We start from the raw sequence: 20,584 nt of genomic DNA on the forward strand, positions 1-20,584 counted from the left end.
TTTAGTGCAATGTCACTGCTATTGACGTGCGAAACGTTCAACCATATTTTAAAAGCAGCACCAGAAACTTGTTCTGCACCTGAGAAATTATTCAAGGCAATGTTTAACTCCACCAGGGCATGAAAGAACTACACTATGTCAACGTCATTATACTGTTCCATACAACGCACCATATACTCTCAAGGGCTGCACTCGTGTAACAGCAGTACCCACAACTAAGCAGCCATAATTTTGTTTAAAAAGAAAAAGATGTTGAATAAAGGGAGCATTGCTGCAGCATGTCTGCTCCTTCATTTCTAGGCCAAGGCGTGCGGCATCATGACACAACATTGCGAAAAGCATTGATGCACATGGAGGTCTAACACCATGGATGGCACGGAGGACATCAGTACCTACAAGCTAGTGACAGTGATGGGAACTTAGACAAAGCGAAGTGCACGAGTAGACAAATGACGGTTTATGAAAATAATGCAGTTCACTCCTTTAGCACATAGGAGCGAGCACTATGGCTGGGTAATTTGGATCAAAATGGAACTGCAATTTGTCATGATAGCTAGAAATAAGTTGTCACCCTTACACGAGAGTATACGATAGGTTCATTGCTCATTGGCCGAATTTACTTTTTTAGGTGTTTCCAATTAAAGCTTCCAGCAAGGGCTTTTTTCTCTTCCCTCCAACTTTTTCTTTTAGTAGTCTTTCTTTCTATTTACAGAATGTCCCTATAAGGCAGTGTTTGGGGCTCCGTGCTGTATATTAGCCTAAGCCTAGCTATATCCCTTGTGACAAATAAATGACTTGAATTGGAATGTTTTAAGACAGTCAAAAATAGCAAGTACAATCATAGCGCAAATTTCTGTGCGTTGCATATATCTATTTAAAATGCCTCAAAACTTCATCAGTAGTTGAGGATATAAGCACAATAAAGGTCTGTTCAGTAATGTCAACAAAATTTTATTTATGGGAAAGACTGCATTGTTCTGAAACATAGTATCTTGTTTACAAAATGGGGGCACAAACTTCAGCCAATATATCTAGTTTTCCAGAGTTAGAATTGAGCAAAGCCGACAGTAATTATAACCTGGGAGAACACTCAAAGTTCTAACAAAATCTAACAAATATTCAAGCAGACAAACCGAAATAAAAACAAAGGTTAAAAAATGCACTTTCACAATAGTATATGATGGAAATGTGCGATGCAAGGGCATATCAAGTTACAATCATGTTCTTCAACTAAGACCTCGATCCTAATTTGTTGTATAGGCTCAATGATAAACATGCACCGATGCATGTCTAGCTAAATCAACAGCAGTGGCAGAAGTAAGATGGAGATGGCGATGGGTGCAGAGATAACAAATAAAAAGTAATAAAATAAAAAGGTGCCCATAAACAGGCACTAAGCACTTTTTCAATATGATGAATAAACATTCCAAATCAGAGAATGCTCTCACAAACACCTGAGCCAAAAATCAATCCTGTGCATGGGGCAGAGAGCCTACAATCTTAGTCAAAAGGCCGCCTGCCTTCCCCGTCAAGTTCTTGATGTCATTATCACATTTTGTTTCTTACGATGGACTTTTCTAAGATGAACAGATCATCAGAATCCCTTCGTGTTACTACCATAGTTCCATGATCTGAAAGAGTCAATGATGTCTCATCTTTGAGCAGCACTTTTTTTCTGGTGCAGAAGACACTTTGTGGTGAACTCGCCGCACAAAAGTCCTGCAACACAAAAGAAAGGTTAGTTTACCATCTGCTAACGTCATATGTCCATGTAAAGATGAAGCACACAGAAAGACTCACAAGCTGCAACTGTGGCTTCGTAGCTTTGTTTGCTTACAGCTGTTCTTGTTGCTTGGTCAACAACTTTTGCAAGCAGTGCATGTATTTGACATTACGCAACCAGCGTGCATTACGTCAACACACATTTTATCACAATAAAGAGAAAAAGTATTGCCCGACAACTATTGCAAACCAAAACAATGTCACCATGTTTTATGCACATTTTTGCTACATCTGCCCTCTCCATAAGTGCTACAATGCAACTGTTGTCCATTCACATCCCACTTATGCCAGAACCTCAATTGGCATCAGGCAGAGCAATTTTTTTCAGTTTTATTATTTGGTTGCCTTCTCACAAGGCAAGTGCAAATGGACTAAGTATCAATCTGCAAGTTTGCAGCAAGATAGCATTGAGTTTATCCAACCACAGAAGACGTACGGAACACGCCAATCTTGAAATAACTTCCATGTTTTCAAAAACTCAAGCACATGGCCTGGCACTAACAGGAGCACTGTAGCTGCTCAGCCATCATAGGCCTGCTTAAGTCTATGCCAGGGCAAAGGCCTCTCAACGATCTCCAATTGCCCCCAATTACTCACAAGGAACCCTGATTATGAGAAGGAAGCTTACAGAATAGTCAACATTGGTTGGAGCACACACAGCAGGCATCATTAAATCATTGCCGGCTGCTTACCACAATCCTTGAAAAGAAATGTGTACAATCATTGCATCCTACCAGTAGTAACATATGTGGCAGAAACTTGGAGGTTAGCAAAGAAGCTTGAGAAGAAAATGTGCAGCAAGCGGCAGATTGAAAAATGGTACACAACATTAGGAGACAGGAAGACAGTGGCATGGATTAGAGAGCAAACAGGGGTAGCCGATAATCTAGTTGCCATCATGAGGAAGAAGCAGGACACATAAAACATAGGCCAGATAACTGGTCTATTACAAGTATAGGATGGGCACCAAGAGAAGGGGAGCAGTCAGGGACAGCAGGGAACTACGTGGTGGGATGAAATTAGGAAACTTGCAGGCATAATATGGGCTAACATAGTGCAAGACAGGGATAACTGGAGATTGATACAGGAGGCTTTTGTCAACAGACATAGATATGGCAAAGATGATGCAATATTTCTGTTGCTTTGTCAACAAATTCTGCCAGCGATGCACGTCCTAAACCATGCAGCCAACTTTCATTATCTCAACACACACTTTAGCACACAACTGATGAAAAGCACTGTATGACAAATATTGCTAGCTAAAAGAAGACATCAGCATCACTGTAAAAAATATTTTCGCTCCGTTTTTCATTTCTTTTTCTTCCCACGTACTTGCGCTAGTAAAAATATTTTACCATGGTATACCAACAGGCCCAACCGCTGTGGTTGTGACCAGTAATACCTTCACCCCTGTCACCCAGGTGTTATGCACTGCTCCGTCCCTACTGCCTTCTGCATGAGTGTAGCAATGAAACTGGCATCTACGAGAGCTATCACAGGAAGTCTCCTACTTCACATTTCTTACAAGGTCAAATCTCACGAGGCAAGAATTCATCAGGGAGTTCATATGGCAAAATGTTGACATTTCTGGTGGCCAAACATCATGTTGTATTGTCATGAGCTGCACCATACCATACCTGCATCTCCTGTGCACTGCTAGCACCATGTGTCTCTCTATTTACTTTTGTGTGAAACTCCATGCCTGCCCAACCCAACAGCCCCTTCTTGACAGAGTGTATAAGCGCAACTGAACAAGGACGTAGAAAGAAACAGATACACAGAGACAGCACCTCACTTTCAACTATAGATTTTATTTTCGCCCGCATCGATGTATATATATTGTGCAAGCGGAAACAAGTGTGACAGAAAAAAAGGACATTCAGTGGTGCATATCGATGAACCGTACACGTGTGCAAGGCATGGTGAAAACACATACTGCAATCGTTACAAAGATAAACCGAGGAACCATATCTCCGTTTCAGATAGCGACACTGAAGGCTTGCTCACACACCTTTCCCGTAATTTTGCAATTTCGTAGGCTTCCCCAATCTCCCTTGTCATCTTGCTTCGAACCCTATACAGAATGATAGTAATGATGAAAAAATTGCTGTCACTGACCAAGTCAAGGTGAAAATAACACAGACGTTTCGGGACCCGTACGGGTTCCTTGATCACACTAAAGGAATGGTGATCACACTAAAGACTAGAATGGTAGTACTTTCAAACATGGGTTTGCAGGAACAATCTCGGCAATGAATACCCAAATGACCCAAGATTACCCTAGTGACGTTATATTGATGCTCTTTCAATCTCTCATTGATGCATCTGCCTATTTGACCAACATATGTTCTTCCGCACGAAAGTGGAATGGCATAGACAACGTTATGAGTGCAGGTTACAAATTGTTTGTGATGTTGAGTAGAACATGCATGCCTTTTGTTATTCTCTGTATTAACCTGTTTGCATAGCTTCTGTAGACGCTCAGTGGCAGAGGAAACCATGTCCACCCCCGATTTTGCTGCTATTCTTCTCAGATTATGTGAAATGCAATGAATGTATGGTACCACAGCAATTTTCTTAGCTCCAGCAGTGGCACTGCTTCCATTCTATGCGTTTTTACGCTTTCTGCTTAAGCCCTTTATGACAGAGGTGAGCATACGCATTGGGTAACCAGAATCTGCCAGGCGCTTGGCCTGATTTCTGAAACTGGCTTCCACTTTGTGGTCGCATGACTTCGTCAAAGAATTATTGAAGCACGATGTTACTACTGCGCGTTTTACGAGTTTTTAATGAGCGGAATGAAATGGTAGGACTGGCTTATTGCCTCTCGGCTGATAGCTCCAGCAGGCCTTTGTGGGGAGAAGTACAATCCCAAGTCTAAAAACCTTATGAAATTGTCTATGGGGACTTCATGTGTCAATGATAAAGGGGACAACACTTCAGTGGACGAGGTTACGGTTTTGAAACCAGTGAGTCAAAATTTTCTGATTCGTTATTCAATATGATTTGATAATCGTCAACAAATTTGAACACTTTCACGACATCGGTGTTATTTTTCAGGTGTTCATCAAGAACCTGGTCACGGTTAGCTAGATATAAATCACTTAAGCAGGGAGCCATACATGACCCAATGCATATGACATCTTTTTTGTTTGACAACATCTCCCTCCCAAGTCGTGTATGTCGAGTTAACATAAAAATGAAGAAGTTCTAAAAATCTGTCGCAAGTCAAACCAGAAGCGTTTTGAAACCAAACAGCTCCAAGCTTGTCAATGCAATCAGTTACACATTTCATAATGTTAATCTGCGGGAGGGAATAGTACAGGTCCTTTATGTCTATAGAAAAAGCGACAAGGTTCCTGTCTTGCCAGTCTTCAAAGAATTCCACCACTTGTTCAGACTTAGTTAGCAAAAATGGGTAGTCGATTGGCAAGAGCTTTAAGTGCTTTTGTAAAAACATGGCTACAAGTTTCTGCCAGGTTGCATTCTCTGACACTATCACTCGGAGGGGGCATTCCGGCGTGTGCGTTTTGGGTGAGAAAAACAATTCAAGGTCCCCCCTTGTGCTTTCTTCGATAGACTGGGATAAACCATCTAGTTTGAAGCTTTTGCATAGCTTCTTTGCTTCATTTTGTACTTTCTTAAGTATTATGTCGTTGTGGACCCTGAAAGTTGACGAAATGGTTTCACAAGCCTTTGAATTATACATCGTCCTGTTCATCACCATGAAACCGCCCTCCTTATCCGCAGGGATAAGTGTGAGCGCATTGTATTTCATGAACTTAACAGTCTTGTTCAAGGAGAACCTTTCGTTAAGGGGACAGGACCGCGTTAGCACATCCACTCCCTCTGATACACACATTTCCAACTCAGCTTCAGGTACTCGCTTTGACAGCTGTCATACCATTGCCAACAGATCGGGAGCAGACTTCTTTGGCTGAGTCGCGAACTTGGGCCCACATTTAAGTACTTGCTGTACCTTGTCTGGCAGCGCCACATCACCAACGATGAGTACCTGGCTCGTTGATGCTGAAGGCTTATTCTGTAATCCCTGTCTCAGGCTTGATAGAGCGTGCTGCCATAGGAATTCCGTCATGCGGTCGATGATCCGGGAGAACTGTCACCACAAGTTCCCACTTGTTCCAGGTTCCAGAAGTTGCCCCAAGTTTTCTCTGTACAGTCGCAAAAAATCATGTAAAATTTTGACTCGCTGGTTTCAAAAAACCGTAACCTCCTCCACTGCAGTGTTGTCCTCTTCATCGTTGACACATGAAGTCCCCATAGACAATTTCATAGGTTTTTAGACTTGGGAGTGTACTTTTTGGTAACTTGCAGATTGCAGTTTAACTTTATAGCAAAGGGACGCGTTATTTCATACCCTTTATGGTACCCTTTGGTGCTAGTACGTTGAGCATCAGGCAAGATAATAGTATTCAACAAGATTGGAAACATTCTTTCAAATTACTCAAACTGAATGTCCTTAGACTCAAATACACCTTGTGCAATGCTGCGGTGTTCCTTGCAAGTGATGTGCAGCCCATATAGGCTACAGCACTTAGTTATTTTTCATTAGGTTGCTTAGTGTTTTTTTCTTTTCTCTCCTTCCTTTCTTTTATCGATACACTTATTCCATTTTAGTATTCTTTTTTTCACGAGCACCATTTTCTGCTGCTTCTTTTATTCTCTCTTTCAGAGAGACAAGAGCTCACTGACCTCCCGCCAAGCTGATAATCTCCTCCCCTCCTCCGGCCCCCCGTCGTCGTCCAGGCCCCTTCCACCAAAAAACATGCGGCCGTGACACGTCAACCGGCTGACACACGGCGCTACCTCACATTCCTCCACCGACGTTGAATAGCACACCTTTTTTTTTTTTTCTTTCTATTCTACACCCTCAACATAACCTCGGTCGTTGCCTCACCCACCCGCCTTACCGCCACTCCCCTTCAGAACCCTACCTACATACTGTGTCGAAGTCCACTAGTCAAAACGTTGGCTCCCGCTCTTACCTTGTTCTCGTTTTGCTCATCGTGCCACCCATCTGAAGCTTTCAAATTTACATCTTATAACATGCACTCGTGCCATTGTAAGCAAAACAAATATGCTCACAAAGTGGGTGGCAGCAGAGTACCATCGAAAGAGGCTGTTAAATCTGGTTGCTAGCACCCCGTCAGCAAACATGTTGAAAGGATACTCAGTTACCATTCAAATTTGGATGGATGGATGGCGGCTATACCCTTTGTAACGGGCGGCGGCTGGCGCCACCTAGCCTTTTGCTCCCCCTCCTATTTTATTATTATTCTTTTTTTTCCTTTCTCTATATCCTCTTTTCCTAAAACTAGTTTTCACTCCCCTCCTCCCCCCAAAATGTTTCCTCCCCCTAAAACAGTAGAGGAAACATTATCTCCCCGATTTATGGTATTATCTATCCCTTGACTTCCTCCACCAATCCTCTAGCCTCCCCTTCGTTACTGCCACTCTTTTCTCGTCTGTTTGCCCTCGTTCCCCGGGAAAACCTAATGCCCCTTCCATATTTGCCACTGCTCCCTCTGTCAGGGTCGGGCGAAGGTCTGTGCATCTCGGCACTATATGCTCAGTGGTCTCCATTTCGGCTCCACAAGCTGTGCACCGAAGGTCCACGTCTTCAAATTTAGCCCTTTATGTTTTCGTTCTCAAAACCCCCGTCCTAGCTTCGAATAATAGTGAGCTGCCCCGCGAGTTATCAAATAAGAGCTCTCTCTTAATCTCCTGTTTTTGTGACCTATACATTGATAGCGCTGGCTTTCCGAGCATTCTTTCTTCCCACATTTTTCTTTCCGTCTCCTTCACCTCCTTTCCCACACTAGAACCACGTTGGACCCCCTCCCTTGGCTGTAGGTATCTATTCCTCAGCTTCCTCGTTCTGAGTGTCCACTTTGTGTTCAAACTTTTCATGTACAGATATTTGTACACTTTTCCTGCCCACCTTTTTTCCTCCAGTGCTGGGAGTCTCTGTTCAAATTTTAGTTTACTTATTGCCTCTCTACCTCCGAATGACGTCCATCCCATGTCCCCCTGCACTCCCTCATTAGGGGTGTTCCCGTGTGCACCTAAGGCCAACCTGCCTACCCTTCTCTGTCTCGTTTCCATGCATGCCTGAACTTCCGATTTCATGCACAGTACTGAATTTCCGAATGTGAGGCCAGGTACCATAACCCCTTTCCATACGCCCCTAACCACCTCGTACCTATTATAGTTCCAAAGTGCCTTGTGTTTCATTACAGCTGAGTTCCTTTTCACTTTTTCAATCATAATTTTTTCCTGTTCTTCCAAGTACTTTTTGCCCTCGTTTATCCATACGCCCAAATACTTGTATTTTCCAACATGATCAATCTTAGTGCTTTGTATTTCCAATGGTTCCCCCCTTTCTTCATTGTATACTATTATCCCAGACTTCTCTCTACTGAATTGCAGTCCCAATTTTTCTCCCTCCTCTCCTCATATGCTCATTAGTTCCTGTAGCCCTACTCGGGTGTCAGCAAGCAGTACAATATCATCTGCATACATCAGTCCGGCTAGTACTTGAGCTACCTTCTGCCCTTCCAGCATATAGCTTATGTCCGTTCCTATTGTGCTCTGTTCTAGTCTTTTCCATTTGGCTCATGTAAATCATAAAAAGCAGAGGCGACAATGGACAGCCCTGCCTGAGACCTCTTCTTACTTTAGCTGGCTTTGTAGTTTCCCCCTCCCATGTTATCTCTACCTCATTATCTGTATAAACTTGTTGTAGGAACTCAATCATCTTTCTTTCTAGACCATATTCCCTCAACTGGCTCCATAACTTTTCTCGGTTTACATTATCATAGGCTCATCTAATGTCTAAAAAAGCTATCCATAGCGGTTTCTGCCTGGCTGTCGCTATCTCTATGCACTGTGTTATATGCACTGTGCATCTCACGATATCGTCGATAGCAATATGGATTCCGTCTTACAAGCAAGGGCGCATCTACATACCACGCAGTTCTTCCTGCGACATTTCGAACTGGCTCAGACGAATGGTTCCATCTGTATGGCCGAGCGCCTCCCTTTCGGGAGCTTTTACACCATGGGGAAGTTGCTAGCTCCATTCCGGAGGAAACAATCCCGGGGCACCGAGTCAGGCGGCTAGCCGACCCTGGACGGGACCGGAGACCGGCATTCGCGGTACCTGAAAAGTCAAGAAACAGACCTAAAGAAGAAAATTAGGGGCACTTGAAATGTGGCCAACCTCTCTGGGAAGGCCGACAAAGCGGGCTCTCAATCCAGCAGATTCAGAAGCTGAGAGACAAGATACGCATCCGTCGTGGAACTCAACGTTGCAAAACTTGAGAAGCTTTGCGTTCGCTGTCATCGCTGCGCTCTGGTCGCCGCCGTTTGGCCGAGTGCGCAAAAGTGGAGTGGATGAAACTTTCACTAGCCACACGACGGGAAGCAATGTCTTTCAGCCGGCACCTCAAGCACACAAGATTTCGCTCACATCTTGGAACTCACAAGCACGACGACAAAGATGCGAAAAGTTGCAGAAGGTTTAAATAGGCAAAACACAAAACACCACAGTCAAACTCGCTGGTGAAACTTGAGTTCACCGAGGAAAGTAAACAAACGCGTACTCCACGCTTGCGTTGTTTGATGCTAACAGCGATGGAGCTTTTCTGGGCGTGCTGGCAGACAAGAGGTGCCAAACACTTTCGAATGGGCAGCCGTGTTAGCGAAGCTTACCAATACATCACACAGCAACACTTGCAAAAAGGAAGTGGGCAAAAAAATAGAAAAGTCCTCAGTGAGGAAGTTGCGGTTGCACATTAGAATTTTATCGAAAGGGCAGGCCGTGTACGCGTCGTAGGCGCGAACTCGCCGGTGCCTTAAATCGTCTTCGGCTCCAATCCCTACTTTTTACGAGTGAGGCTGAAACGTTTATCACACACATGCCACGGTTTTGTCGGCTGTGAGCACACTCAGCCGGCGCGAACGCGGCGCACGGCTGAGTGTGCTATCATAGAATAAAGAACCAACTTGTGCTATGACCAAATCATAGAATAAAGAAGGCGGGGCCTGACCATAAAATAAAGAACGAACTGCCTGACCAAATACTGATATGGGCCGATTTTATTCCAGCAAAGAGGAAAAGGAAACAGCGCGGGACGCGCCTGCATGTATCCGAAGTTTCTGGAAAGTTATCCATGCTTCTATCCGCTGTCTGTTGTCGCCGAACCTTGTGTTATCTGATTTCATCGCCTGACGCGAATTGTGTAGAACTTTGTGGAAGGCACGCGGGTCCCAACGATTAGTCAGTCTGGAACATTCGACGGCTGCTGTATAAAAGCCGACGCGCTTGACTCGCTGATCACATTTTCGACGATCGCCGAGTGTGTTCGCCGCTACCGTTGTTCTTTGAGTGTAGCCTGTTTTTGAGGGCACAAGTTCGCCCAATAAAACGCTCGTTTCGTTAATCACAGTTTTGCTGCCTTCTTAACCGTCACTACCAATTACAGCATTGGGCGCGGAGTGGCGCTAGCGGTCACAATCATTACGAAGTAGAAACGGGCTATCACATCATCTCTCCCGTAAAAGAAATGCGCCACTCGCTCTCCTCGCTCAAGAAAAGCAAAAACAATTAAAGAAACAGAATTGTAAGCCGTTATACAATAGATACATTTTCCAACTTCTACAAGTTATGGACTAGTGTCATTTACACCTTTTGTTGCCGTTTTACAAATGGAAAATAAATGCAGTGGAAATGCGACCCACTACATGCCATGTGTAGTTAACTTGCAATGAAATGAGTTGCGATTATATATCACATGTTAGCACCGTAACACTGAAGTGTTTGGGGGATGGCATCTTCATGCAGTAAAAAATTCAAGTCCTATCACCGACTTATTTTTTTCTTTTTTTTTGAAAGCACACATCTGTTTCCCCATTTTTCTTTTTCATCAAGGAAAAAGCATGAAATGTAAGGACATAGAAAATGAACACAACCTATATATTGCATATCACATAGCACAGAAGTTCACAAAAGTACCCGTCTTGGGGAGGCAACAAATGGATGCATACTTGCAAATACACGCCATACATGATAATAGAATTCACTCAATACAAGATAAAAATGGACAATGCAAACATGCGAACCCTTGGACAAAACGGATGTGTGGCTCACTCGCTCTGAGCCCAAGTCGAGACAGCTCTGTGGCCGTCATTGATTTCAGTATGTGCATAGTGCATGTTCACACTGCAAGAATGCAAGGAATGGCCCCTGTGAGGATACTACTTGGATGATATTTACCTAACAAACATGTGAGGAAAGACATTTTTGGCATAAGAGCCGAATTCGCATGGGAGGGTTGAAACCTCTGTAGAACATGGGAATGGGAACCTGTCCAGTTCAAGTTCCTGAAATGCCAAAAGCAGCAATGTTACGGTAACAGCTAATCATAGCAACCTGAACAATCTTACCAGTAAGCATAAATTTGTAAGTAGTACTGCTAAATGGAAAAGCATGGAGCAAATGTTTCCAAGAAAACCAAAACCGTAGCTATTTTTAGACTTATCTAAACCATGTTGAGGGTTGTCTACTACGTGTAGTCCTGCGGGGAGATGGTTGTGGTGGAGAATGACTAGAGGAATTATTACTAGTAGATGAGCTAGAATGTGTGTTGGTGTCCCGAGTTCCTTCAGGAGCCATCTGCTGCAACAGAGTGTCGGACGCAAGCTCAAGAGATTCTTCTGCATGAGATGAACCCGGTCGTGGGGGGTGAAACAGGAAGTTGTAATGAAGTGGGTACTGCAGGAAAACCTGCACCAGTTGGAACTGGAAGAAAGGGTGGGAAATTATCATCAAGGGATGAGTAGTCATTGATATGACTCCTTTCGACTAAGCTTTCAAGAGAATCCTGTGATACAGGGTATTTCATCAGTTTGGAAGCATTCCGACGCTTGCCATTTTCAAGCTGGAAAGTATTTTGACCTACCCTACGATAAATCTTGAATGGACAGAATTTAGGACCACACTTTTGCGAGACACGTACTCGGACAAGATCTTCTAAATAGCAATCTGTATAATTCTTTGAGGGCATGGTTGAATCTTTCTACCTGGCCATTTGCCTGTGGGTAGTAAAGAGAAGACAAGAAATGCTTAATGCCTCTTTCCTTCAGGAAGTTCTGAAATTCTGCAGAAACAAACTGGGGCCCATTGTCGGACACTATGGCATCAGGAAATCCTTCTTTACTGAATATGGAAATAAGACTGCGCATGATGGCTTCGGATGCGACTGAAGGCATAAAAGCAACTTCAAGCCACTTTGAATGATAGTCAGCAATGGCTAAAGCAAAATGCGCACACTGTGGAGCACGATCAAGAGGACCTATTATATCTATGACTAATTTCTCCCATGGTCTTAACAGCCATTCGACAAGTTGTAGTGGAGCAAAAGATGGTTTGGCAGATTTATCTGCTTGTTGACAAACATAGCAGTTTCTTAAAGGTTACTCAACTTGCCTATCCACCTGAGGCCACCAGTAGATGCCTCTCAGTCTGAGCTTTCTTTTAGTGATGCCAAAATGACAGCAAAAGGCGTAGCGCACTAGAAACAGGACAAAAGAAGAACACAGACACACACGTTTAGCGCCGAACATGTGTGTCTGTGTTCTTATTTTGTCCTCTTTCTGATACGCTACGCCTTTTGCTTCCATCATGATATACCAACAAGACCAACGTGGAACTTTAGCCTAAATGACCCTCATGAGCAATAGACAGGAGTTTCTGATGCAAGGATGCAGGAGGAACACTATGTTCTCCTCGGAAAAGCAGATTATCCACAAAGAATAATTCAGACTATACGGAAGCATATGCCTGTGATTCTGGCGGAAGATCTGTAGCATTTCTCCACCCTTTGACTATTTTCTCTTTTGATGCTTGGCAAACCAGATCAGCTCGAGTAGCAAACTCTTCCTTTGTAATGCATGATGAAACCAAAGGCACTATTTCCTCACCTAGTGATGGTTCAGATTCAGGAGGAACAGGTAGGCGTGACAATTAATGTATTCACTATGACATTTTGGTCATGCTTGCAGTACTCAATGGTGAAATTGTAATACAGTAATCTTGCATTCCAACTTGAAATCCTTAATGGATGCTGTCCAGAACCCTTCGAAGACAGTAATGTAACAAGAGCTTGGTGACCAGTTCGTCGTGTGAACTGTCTACCCCTAATGCAAGATGCTACCACTACTTTTACTTCTGCTTTACTAATGGCAACTTTTTTTGTTCTTAGTGCCTAGCAGGGCATTCGCACCTCCGCTGCCACCTTTCCTTGAATTGCCCGATACTCCTGCTGTACCATGGTTGACATGGAAGCGTTCCTTTCACACGTTTCTCCAGGCAACTGGATGCAAGGCACTAGCAGACGAGAGAAAGAAGGCCATTTCGCTCAGTAATTTGGGCTTCGAGGGGCAGCGTTTCTAATATGACCTGGCGTCACAAACGGATCCAACAACTGCAACATTCAAAGATATTCTTTGTATTTTCAAGCGTCACTACGAAGAGAGTACAAAGCTTCTGGTATAGGTACCATATTATTTTCCGGGACAGAAGACAGCAGCCAGAAAAAGCTTTCCAAGACTTCATTACCGTGCTATAAAGCTCAGTGCCTGCTTGCGAGTTCAGTGCTTGGCATGATGAGTCCCTCCGAAACCAAATCTTACAAGGTGTCGCCTCAGCAAGGATCCAAGAAAGGTTACTTTGCTTTTTCATCCACTTTCATTTCCATTAATTTATCATTTATTTCATTTATTAAGCACAAGTAATTTCCCCTATGTTGTCCTTGGTTCAGTGTTTGTTGGCTTCTTAATGATATGACTAATAAAAATCAGGCCCCTTGGTTAACCACCTTGCTCCAACTCGCTTTTGATCAACAGCAGTACTGGTCAATACAAATGCTTGCAGGAACACTGCTGAATTAATTATATTCGTACTTACCGAATATGTCTTTAGGCCTGAATGTCATCTTATATGTACTTGCACAACTGGAACATGTGTGCTAAAGTAATCATATATAAGAAACTAAGTACAGAAGTTGATGATCTTGTTGGCAATTATACCATACAAATTCTGACGTCTGCAACTTTTATTATTTTTGTCTCAATTCAGATGTTTTTTAACATATTGAGATGGGTGCCACTCACGCGTCCAGTACACCCTATTTTCTATCACTCACCGCATGACCAGTTCTATGGTACACACAGGGACACAATCTGAGGAGCTCGCCGTGTGTGTATCCCCTCATGTTTCTTCTGATCCCACTTGCTGTTGAAAGCCATTGGACAGAAACAACACTGAAATGGCCTCTCGCCTGTGTGTGTTCGCATATGGCGCACAGCGCTATGTTTCTGCGTAAATTTCATGGGACAGAGCTGGCAGGAGAATGGTCTCTCGCCAGTGTGGGTACGTAGGTGTTTGTCCATACTGCTTTTGTGATCAAACACTTTGTTGCAGTAGCTGCACTTGGACGGGTATTTACGCGGTTTCTTGCGCTTTCTCTTGTTCGTGTGGGAAGTTGCACTGCCGCTGCAGTCGGAAGCCTGCAGTTGATCCCTTGTTGAGCTCAGGTCTTCTTGAGGGGGAAGCTCCAACTTCAGCGGTATGGTGATGAAGTCTGTACAAACAAAAACAATTTACATGTTTTGAGCAACACACAGCAATTGTTTGCTTGCTATCAGCTGTCAATAAAAGGTTACATTGCAACAAGTTACATAGGAACCAGGACCTTTATTCCCCAACGAAACATTGGAAGTCTTCGAGGAAAAAGCTGTCACAGGCTCCTTGAGTGCTCATAGAAACTGTTGCAGACAGTATTCAGCAGTAGGTAACATGTACTATAGTTAAGGTACATGTACACATCTCTGACTTAAAGAATTATGCATTTCTGCAAGGTAAATGACCAAATTTGTATGACTTGCATGCAGTATATAACAAATTTCAAATGAAATGCACTGTCATCATGAATATAAGAATATTGGTTAAGTATTTAATGTAACAACATTTAAAGTATTCAATGTAATAATCGTACTGCAACATTTCACGAAAGGCGACAATGCATGCATGCAGATCTCAGTGTCAGGACTTGGGGATAAAAATTGGGAAAAAAAGATGCAACAGCAGCAACAAAAAAAACATAGACTAATATTTCCTTACAAAAACATTTGTATCCAGGAAGCAATATTGATGTAGATAGTATTTACAAGACATTTTTACCGTGTGCTAGTACAAAAGGTGAAGTACAGGTTACGCGGTTGAAAGATAGGTTATGGAAATTGCCTGGTTAGAAAGGTCCCTCCATTTTCGGGACTTTGAGGCTCCTTTGATTTGAACACAATACACAGTACAACCTAGCCAACAGATAACAGTGCAATAGCCTTTTGTCTGGAGTATCCCAACCGTTCACCTGTGCAAATGTCTCCTGCACCCATTCGTACCTGTGCAGCCATTATGGAATGACATTTTCTGCCAAATCAACAACAGTCTGTTCATATTAGATTTTCATAATATACAGTAAACAACTTCTTTCCATTAACTTGGCATAAGTTTAAGCTATTTTTTTGTTATTTAATTATTCACCCTTCACATAATACCAAACCGAGTGGTCTTCACATAAACCGTGCCTAGCTTTACATAGAAAACTTGTTGTGAGCCTTTCCAAGTAAAACTGCCATCATGACTTGTCACGCCAGACTGAAATAACAGCGGAAAGTAGCAAAGTAGAATACCTCACACACTTTATTTTGAAGTCCTGGGGTTTCATGTGCCAAAACCAGGATCTGCTTATGAAGCATGCCGTAGTGGGGGAACTCCAGCTTAATTTTGACCACCTGGGTTTCTTCAACCTGCACCTATATCTAGGTGCGTGAACGTGCTTGCATTTGCCCCCCCCCCCCCCCTCCATTCACCCCTTCCATCAGAATGCAGCTGCTGCGGCTGGGGCCGAACACACAACCTTAAGTTCTGCAGCGTAGCCATAGCCGCTGGGCTACCACAGTGAGCTCCTCATGCATTTTTCTACCAGTTCACTGTCGCACCAAAAGACACCCTCTTTTTGTTAGAACATTAATGCCACGACACATTTGGCTACGACACTTAATGCCACGACACATTTGGGGTGGTGGAGGCAGATTTTAACAATAAAGAAGGAAAGCAGTCGGTTGCCCTCGAGGGGGTAGTAGCAACCTCAAAACTATGGCTAGAGCAACATTTCTTGTTTAAACACTATTAATCACCTAAATCATGGTGGGTCACTCAAAATATTAACAGGCCAAGTTACAATAGAGTGAAGAGGCTTTTATTTGTGGAAAATATCATCATAATATGGAAGAAAGTATCTTACGTCTGAAGTGTGGTGTAAAATTTACACAGAAATATTAAGCGCTGAGGCAAGTGAAAGAAATTATAACAAGGTGGAATACCCCATGAGAAGATGGTCTCTTGCTGAACATTGTTTAAGAAGACAAACAAAAATAAAGTTTTGCCAAGTTCACTTTTGCAACATATCATGAAACATGCACAATACTAGAACATATCACAGGCACTCTGTGCACACCAGTCACACAATCACTGTCACCATCATCATTCAGTAAGTCTACTGCAGGACAAACAAATGTCAGCTTCACAAACACAAGCAAAAACATCTCCAATTGGCCTCTAATTAATGCACATTCTTTGTATGTGTCACTCCAGCCCTTTATTTGTCAATTTCGTGATTTCATCCCTTCTTTTGTGGCTTATGCACAAAAGGTAATGCAGATTACTTCTCAGGACATAGGACTGTTACAATCAACACGTATGGGGAGTGCTTAATGCCTGCTTCACCTCCGCCGCGGGTCTGCCTGGCATTGCACTATCTTCGGGATCCGGCCACGTATGGGGAGTGCTTAACGCCTGCTTCACCTCCACCGTGGGTCTGCCTGGCATTATACTATCTTCGGGATCGGCCCACCTATGGGGAGTGCTTAACGCCTGCTTCACCTCCGCAGCGGGTCTGCCTGGCATTACACTATCTTCGGGATTGGCCCACACGTATGTGGAGTGCTTAACGCCTGCTTCACCTCTGCAGCGGGTCTGCCTGGCATTATACTATCTTCGGGATCGGCCCACCTATGGGGAGTGCTTAACACCTGCTTCACCTCCGCAGAGGGTCTGCCTGGCATTACACTATCTTCGGGATCGGCCCACCTATGGAGAGTGCTTAACGCCTGCTTCACCTCCGCCGCGGGTCTGCCTGGCATTATACTATCTTCGGGATCGGCCCACCTATGGGGAGTGCTTAACGCCTGCTTCACCTCCGCAGCGGGTCTGCCTGGCATTACACTATCTTCGGGCACGTATGCGGAGTGCTTAATGCCTGCTTCACCTTCGCGGCGGGTCTGCCTGGCATTGCACTATCTTCGGGATCGGCCCAACTATGGGGAGTGCTTAATGCCTGCTTCACCTCCGCAGCGGATCGTGCCGGTATCGCACTATTTTTGGGATCGGCCTACATATAGGGAGTGCTTAACGCCTGCTTCAACTCCGCGGTAGGTCGGCCTGGCATTGCACCATTTCCGGGATTGGCCCACGTATGGGCAGTTCTTTGCTTACGACACGAAAATTTCCTTGGAAGGTAGAGGTATACAGCTTCACTGTAAAAGAAAATCATATTTCCGAGTGTTAGATTTACCAGACTCAGAGTGGTATTCCACCCCTAAACCTTGTGGAATCCTGTCGAGTTATGTGAAATCTTGTGCAAAACCGACTTAATTCTACACCATCTTGTAAGGATCTAAACAAACCTTGTGATCACTGTCTTTTGACCAACAGCTATGGATGATCAATGCCGGTGCGTACAGAAGCACTGCTGAATTAATGCCATTTGTACTTAGTGGTAATGTATTGAGCCTCAACTGCCATCATGCACTTCCGCAAATGGAACCATGTGCACTAAAGTAATTATTTAAAAAACTAGGAACAGAAGTTGATTATGTTTTTGGCAATAACCATACAAATTCTGATGTCTGCAACATTTATTTTTGATTGAAATAAGATGTTTTTAACATTTGAAGATAAGCGCTGCTCACACCATATGCACCTCCTTATCTACTGCTCACCACATTGACAGTACCTACAGTGCGCTCGGGGACACATCACGAGGAGCCCGCCGTATGTGTGTTGCCTCGTGCTTCCTCAGATTGGACTCATCTGCGCAAGCCTTTGGGCAGAAGCGACAGTGAAATGGCTTCTCGCCTGTGTGTACTCGTACATGGCGCACAAGGCCCTCTTTCTGCGTGAATTTCATGGGACAGAAGTGGCAGCAGAATGGTTTCTCGCCCGTGTGGATACGTAGGTGTTTGCCCAGGCCGCTCTTCTGTTTGAACACCTTGCTGCAGTAGATGCACTTGTGTAGTCGCTTGCCCTTTCTCGTGCTTGTGAGGGAAGTTGTTGTGTCACTGCACACAGGTCGCTGCAGCAGATTCCTTCCCTCATTCGAGACTTGTTGAGGGGACGGCTCAAGCTGCAGAGGTACAAGAATGAAGCCTGCACAGAAAGAAAAAAAAAGGAGAAGTTTTGAGCAAGACAGGGCACCTGTCGGTGTCCCATGCCAGCAAGCACTGTTGCTTGCCCTCGTGGAGCTGCCAATTACGAATGACGGTCACAGTACAACAAGCTACATCAAAACCTGAATCTTTATTTTCCAACGACATGTTGGAGGTATTCTAGGCAAAAAGCTGTCACAGGCTCCTTGACTGCACATAGAAACCATTGTAGAACTGAGAATGTCCAGGTACTGCAGAACTTAAGCACATTTTACATACCAATAACATATAGAATATTCTATTAAACAATAGGTGACACTATAATTATGGTATATATACATGTCTTTACCTTAAAGAATTATGCATTTATGTAAGTTAGGTGACCAATGTATGTGACTTGCGCACAGAATAAGGCAATTTTCAAAGGATATGCACTGTTAAATTAAAAAAAAAATCAGGAAGCACAATCTTGACTATCTTACTGTAAGAAATGCTCTGCTCTTGACTATTTTACTTTATGAAATGCTCTGCCATTTGTCTCCAGGCAGAGACAGTGATTTCTATAGTGTCTTCGAGACATGTTTACCATGTGGTAGTCACATGGCAATCAAGTACAGGTAATGTAGATGACAGCTAGCTTATGGCAGTGGCTTTGTGGGAAAGGTCCCTCCATTTTTGAAGCTGTGCAGCTCCCTTGATTTGAACATGACATACTATCAGGCACGTACCCAGTGGGGGGGGGGGGGGGGGGGGGGCGAAATTAAGCAGCATACCCCCGCCCCGCCCCCTATATGCCCACGCCACCACCCTCACACACATTCCTAAGGCGCCGACAAATCAATCTACTCGGCGGTCAACATTTTGCTGCCTTTTACAGTGAAAGCAGTGTATGACTAACTTCCGTAGTCTTTTTTCAGCGTCCGTTAACAGAAAAAATCATCATGTGGGCCGATCCTGGTGATAGTGCAAAAAGTGTCCAAGATCAATGGAACATATCCTTGTGGACTCGGGAACCTATAACGCGCCCTTCGGAATCTTCGGGATGGACCCATGTATGGCGAGCGCTTAACGCATGCTTCACCTCTGGTGCGGGTGGGTCCGGTATTGCAATATCTTTGTGATCGGCCTACGTATGGGGATCCAGTTCTTAATGCCTGCTAATGCCTACTATGCCGGTGTATCACTATCTTCGGGAGCAGCCCACGTATGGGGAGTGCTTAATGCTGCTTCAGCTTTGCTACGGGTCGGCCCGATATTGCACTATCTTCAGGCCGACCCGCAGCGGATGTGAAACGCTTTAAATTTTCTTCTCGTTTGAGAGCTTTGACTGTCAGCTTTCGCTGCCATTCCATCTTCACAGAGTAGAATAGTTGTCAATATTGAAGCGAAAAGCTTCACTACGCTAGTCATGCAACACTGCGCTTCGCACGAGCCGGCATATGTCGGAATTGGCTCCGTAAGAGTGTTTAACAGAGTAGAATAGTTGTCAATATTGAAGCGAAAAGCTTCACTACGCTAGTCATGCAACACTGCGCTTCGCACGAGCCGGCATATGTCGGAATTGGCTCCGTAAGAGTGTTCGGAGTTGGCGTAGGTGGCCATTGCCGCGCGCTATGCGAGAACGTTTGACGTTCGCCGCAAGCGCATGTTTATCGCGGAGGCCGACTATATAACCGCTTGCCAAAGAATAGGTGTGCGCATTCAACATGAAAGGAGAAGAGAGTGATACTACCGATACTGAGAGCTGTGTTTATGGCTGTACAGAAATCGCAAGGCAATGTGCCCAACAATGATGAATAAGGAAGTTTAATAATCCTGCATAACTTATGGTATATATCATTGATAAGCAATTTGCATAACTACACAAGGCACACGTATAGCATAACCATAAGCTAACCAAAGCATATCCATAAGTGAAACCGCAAGCATAACCAAAGGCTATATCATAAAACATAACCATAAGCTAAACCGTAAGCATAACCATAGGCTAAATAATAAAGCATAACCATAAGCTAAACCATAAGCATCACCGAACCTATTCGCTTCGAGATATCCAGGCTTAACCTAAGCTAAGCCCCAGCCAATTTTTTTTTCACTCCTGGATGGTGGTAGTTATCGGCATCTTCTGGGGTATGGAGGCCAGTTTTCTCATTGATTCGGTGCCCGCGCGATTAACTCAGAATCAATTCAGTTGTCACCATCTATTGCAGCAGGCAGGGCGTAGTTTATT

The 20,584-nt window shown here is 44.0% G+C and overlaps 2 protein-coding genes across 2 annotated transcripts in view; both read right to left on the bottom strand.

Moving 5' to 3' along the window:
• The window catches only part of LOC129384176 (uncharacterized), a 35,207-nt gene extending 22,898 nt beyond the window's left edge, over window positions 1–12,309 (bottom strand). The window contains exon 1 of the mRNA XM_072284541.1: window positions 8,773–12,309. Coding sequence (XP_072140642.1) covers window positions 8,773–8,794 — 22 coding nt within the window. The 5' untranslated portion in view covers window positions 8,795–12,309. The remainder of the gene's footprint in view (window positions 1–8,772) is intronic.
• Window positions 12,310–18,236: 5,927 nt separating this feature from the next.
• The window catches only part of LOC126528109 (uncharacterized), a gene marked incomplete at its 5' end in the record, with an annotated part of 29,820 nt that continues 27,472 nt past the window's right edge, over window positions 18,237–20,584 (bottom strand). The window contains one exon of the mRNA XM_055069387.2: window positions 18,237–18,355. Coding sequence (XP_054925362.1) covers window positions 18,328–18,355 — 28 coding nt within the window. The remainder of the gene's footprint in view (window positions 18,356–20,584) is intronic.

Source organism: Dermacentor andersoni, chromosome 9 (assembly GCF_023375885.2).
Source record: "Dermacentor andersoni chromosome 9, qqDerAnde1_hic_scaffold, whole genome shotgun sequence".
NCBI classification, from domain to species: domain Eukaryota; kingdom Metazoa; phylum Arthropoda; class Arachnida; order Ixodida; family Ixodidae; genus Dermacentor; species Dermacentor andersoni.